The 3,696-nt window shown below is 44.0% G+C and overlaps 1 protein-coding gene across 1 annotated transcript; it reads right to left on the reverse strand.

Moving 5' to 3' along the window:
* Positions 1–2,624: 2,624 nt before the first annotated feature.
* LOC100755733 (ATP synthase F(0) complex subunit C2, mitochondrial-like) lies at positions 2,625–3,232 on the reverse strand. Its single transcript, XM_035446701.1, is given in 2 exon segments — positions 2,625–2,971; positions 2,973–3,232. Coding segments are annotated over 2 exon segments (426 nt in total). The 5' UTR covers positions 3,204–3,232; the 3' UTR covers positions 2,625–2,776.
* Between the last annotated feature and the right edge of the window lie 464 nt (positions 3,233–3,696).

The following is a 3,696-nucleotide window of genomic DNA, read 5'->3' on the forward strand; positions in this document are numbered from 1 at the left end:
AGGAGTGATGAGCAAAGGGGCCAAGACTAGGCTGGTGAAACCCATAGAAACAGCTGACCTGAACAAGGGGGAACTCTTGGTTCCCAGACTGATAGCTGGGAAACCATCATGGGACTGATCCAGACCCCATGAACGTGCATGTCAGTGAGGAGACCTTGGAAATCTATGGGGACTTTGTAGTAGATCAGTACTTATCCCTAGCATAGGAATGGACTTTGGGAGCCCATTCCACATAGAGGGATACTCCCTGAGCCTAGACACAAGGGGGTGGGCTTAGGCCCTATCCCAAAGGAGATGACAGACTCTGAAGACCCCCCCATAGAAGGCCTCACCCTCCCTGGGGAGCACAAAGGGTATGGGATAGGTAGGGTGTTAGTTGCAGGGGGTGGGGGGACAAAGAAGGAGGGGAGGCAGAGGGATCTGGGATTGACATTTAAAATAATCTTGTTTCTAATTTAAATAAAAACTGGAGAGAAAATTTTTAAAAAATACAGTGATAATAATAATAATAATAATAATAATAATAATAATAATAATAATAAATATTCTAAAGGGAGATAAAACATTCAAGCCTTAAGACTCAGGAAATAAATCAATAGATTCAGGAAGTCCCTGAAACAGACCAGATTCACTAGGCCTCCTCCTCCCAAGGCTTATATAAGCAATGGGGACTGTTGAGAGACATTCTCAGACCAAAAGAAGCTAAGACAAGCTGAGCTGCAAAGAAGAGGCTTTCTCCAACCTCTCGAGCTGCAGCAAGTTGTGCAATGAGCTTCATGAACTGTCATCTATGCTGGAGTGGGCTTTTGGTAACACATCTTGCTTTGAGTCATTTCTGTTTCTGTAGGTACCACCCATACTCCTATAAGTAACCCCAATAAAACTCATTGGTTCAAGTTGGACTATAGTGACATCCTTAACTTTGCTTTGCTATTGATTCCCTATTTAGGTGAATAGATATTTGTTCATGTTTTCCCAAGTACACTGCCACACAACCAATGTGTAAAGCTCTCTCACCTCCCCTCCCTCACTTCAAGTTCCTTTATTTAGGAATCCTGATGGTTCATCTATAATCTTACTCATCTTAGGGAGGGCTTTTCTCTTTTAGGATTTTGCCTGGGCTCAGCTCTCTTCCCCACTTTCTGCATGGTCAATGCCTTTTGGCATTGAAGAGATGTCAAGAACACCTTTTTCCTCCTACCTAGGGCAAGTGAGAAAAACTCAAACACGCGCCTCATTTGTGAATATGGGCATCTTTCTACAGAAGTGGAGTTCTACCTCATATCCCCCTCCTGCTTTTCTACCCACAGACTCAGTCTCACAAAGGTTATGACAGTTAGAAATTTCCTCCTGTGAGAGGAGATCGGAAGCAATTAAAGTTAAATCTGTGGGCTGGAGTGATGGCTTGGGGTTTAAGATCACGAATTTTTCTTTTAGAGCACCAGGGTTCTATTCTCAGCACCCACATGGTGGCTCACACAGCATTGGAAACTCCAGTTCCAGGGGATCCAATGGCCTCTTCTGACCTCCAAGAGCACTTCATGCAAATGGTGCACAGACATACAGGAAGACAAAACACGAATGCGTATACACACACACACACACACACACACACACACACACACACACACACACTTAAAAAATAGAGTTAAATCTAGGTGTAAATGGGACTGGGGAAGCCAGGCATGTTGGTCTAGCTGGATAATGCCTTAATGATTCTCACCTAACAAGATATAATTCACCTCTAATATTCTGAGAATTTTTCTTATTGGAAAAATGACTGCTGTATATATTTTTTAGAACTTCCCGGTAGATGGCAGTGAAGTGTCTTGTGTTAAGAGAGTTAGTGACTTTTGGTTTTGTTTTTATATTTTGAGACAGCTTCTCACTATGTATCCCTGGATGGTTTGAACTTGCTATGTAGAGCATGCAGTCTTGAACTCACAGAGATCCACATGCTTCTGCCTTCTGAGTGATATGTTATAAAGGATTATCTGATCAACAGGATTAAGGCTTGTAGTTTTGAGTATTCTGTTGTGCTTCTACACAAAGGAAAAACCAACAGAAGATACAACACCAATTAAAAATGAGTCCTGGGGACCTAGAGAGATAGTTCAGTGGTTAAGAGCACTGGCTGCTCTTCCAGAGGTCCTGAAGTTCAATTCCCAGCAACCACATGGTGGCTATCAACCCTTTTCTAGCATAAAGGTATACATACAGATAGAACACTCATACACATAAAATAAATAAACCTTTAAAAATTGAGTTCTGAACAAGAAGTTACTTTTTTTTTTTTTTTTTTTTGGTTTTTCGAGACAGGGTTTCTCTGTGGCTTTGGAGCTAGCTCTTATAGACCAGGCTGGTCTTGAACTCACAGAGATCTGCCTGCCTTTGCCTCCCAAGTGTTAGGACTAAAGGCGTGTGCCACAAATGCCTGGCTAAGTTACTTCTTTTCTTCAAGCAGGTTCTTGCTATGTAGCCCTGGCTGGCCTAGAATTTAATATGTAGCGCAGGTTGACCTCAGACTCATAGAGATCCACTTGCCTCTGCTCTACCTCCTGAATTCTAGGATTAAAGACATGTGCCATCATGCTCAACTAAGAAATTGCTTTTTCTTTTCTTTGTTTTCTTATTAATACAGTATTTATTTGTCTTCTCTCTGTCAAACCCTGAGCCAAGCACTTTCCCCAGACTTCCTGGGGAGGTACAGGAAAAGGAACACACAGGGCAGACGGGACACGAAAGAACTATGGGAGGTGAAGTGGAGACAGCTGCTTCACATGGCAAAGAGGATGAGAAAAGCCACCATTAGGCAAAAGAGCCCCATGGCCTCTGAGAGGGCAAAGCCCAGAATCGCGTAAGAGAAGAGCTGTTGCTTCCGAGAGGGGTTCCTGGCATAACCAATGATGAGGCTCCCCAAAACAGTTCCAATCCCAGCCCCAGAGCCCGCCACCCCAACTGTAGCAGCCCCCAGCCCCAATGAACTTGGCGGCTATGTCGATGTCTCTAGAAATGACGCTGGTTTGGAAGCAGCGGCTATGGATGAATGAGGTTGGAGGACGAGGGGCTGCCACGCTGCTGAGGCCCTCATCGGTCCATGTCTGTGGTCGATTCAACTCCATCGCAGACAGGGGACGACTCAGCAGCTGAGAGGTGCTCCTGATCAAGGAGCGGGTAGAAATGAACTTGGAGCAGGCATACATTTTCCGTTTCTGGGGTGAGGGGCCAAGGCAGGAGAGCAGAAATTGCTTTTCTTTTTTTTATTATTTTATTTATTTATTTATTATGTATACAACATTCTGCTTCCATGTATATCTGCACACCAGAAGAGGGCGCCAGATCTCATAATGGATGGTTGTGAGCCATCATGTGGTTGCTGGGAATTGAACTCAGGACCTCTGGGAGAGCAGCCAGTGCTTTTAACCCCTGAGCATCTCTCCAGCTCCCAGAAATTGCTTTTCTAATCCTTACTTATACTAACAAGTATGTAATTGAAAACTTCATTTTGTGTGTGCATGTGCATGTGTGCGTGTGTGTGGAGGGGCATGGTGTGCCATGATGCTTGTGTGGATGTCAGAGGACAAATTTTCGGAGTCTATTCTGTCTTTCCAATATGCATGGGTTCTGGGAATTAATCTCATGTTGTCAGGCTTGCATGCCAAGCTTCTTTACCTGCGGAACCATCTTATTAGCTGG

The sequence above is a fragment of the Cricetulus griseus genome, chromosome 6 (assembly GCF_003668045.3).
Source record: "Cricetulus griseus strain 17A/GY chromosome 6, alternate assembly CriGri-PICRH-1.0, whole genome shotgun sequence".
Taxonomy (NCBI): domain Eukaryota; kingdom Metazoa; phylum Chordata; class Mammalia; order Rodentia; family Cricetidae; genus Cricetulus; species Cricetulus griseus.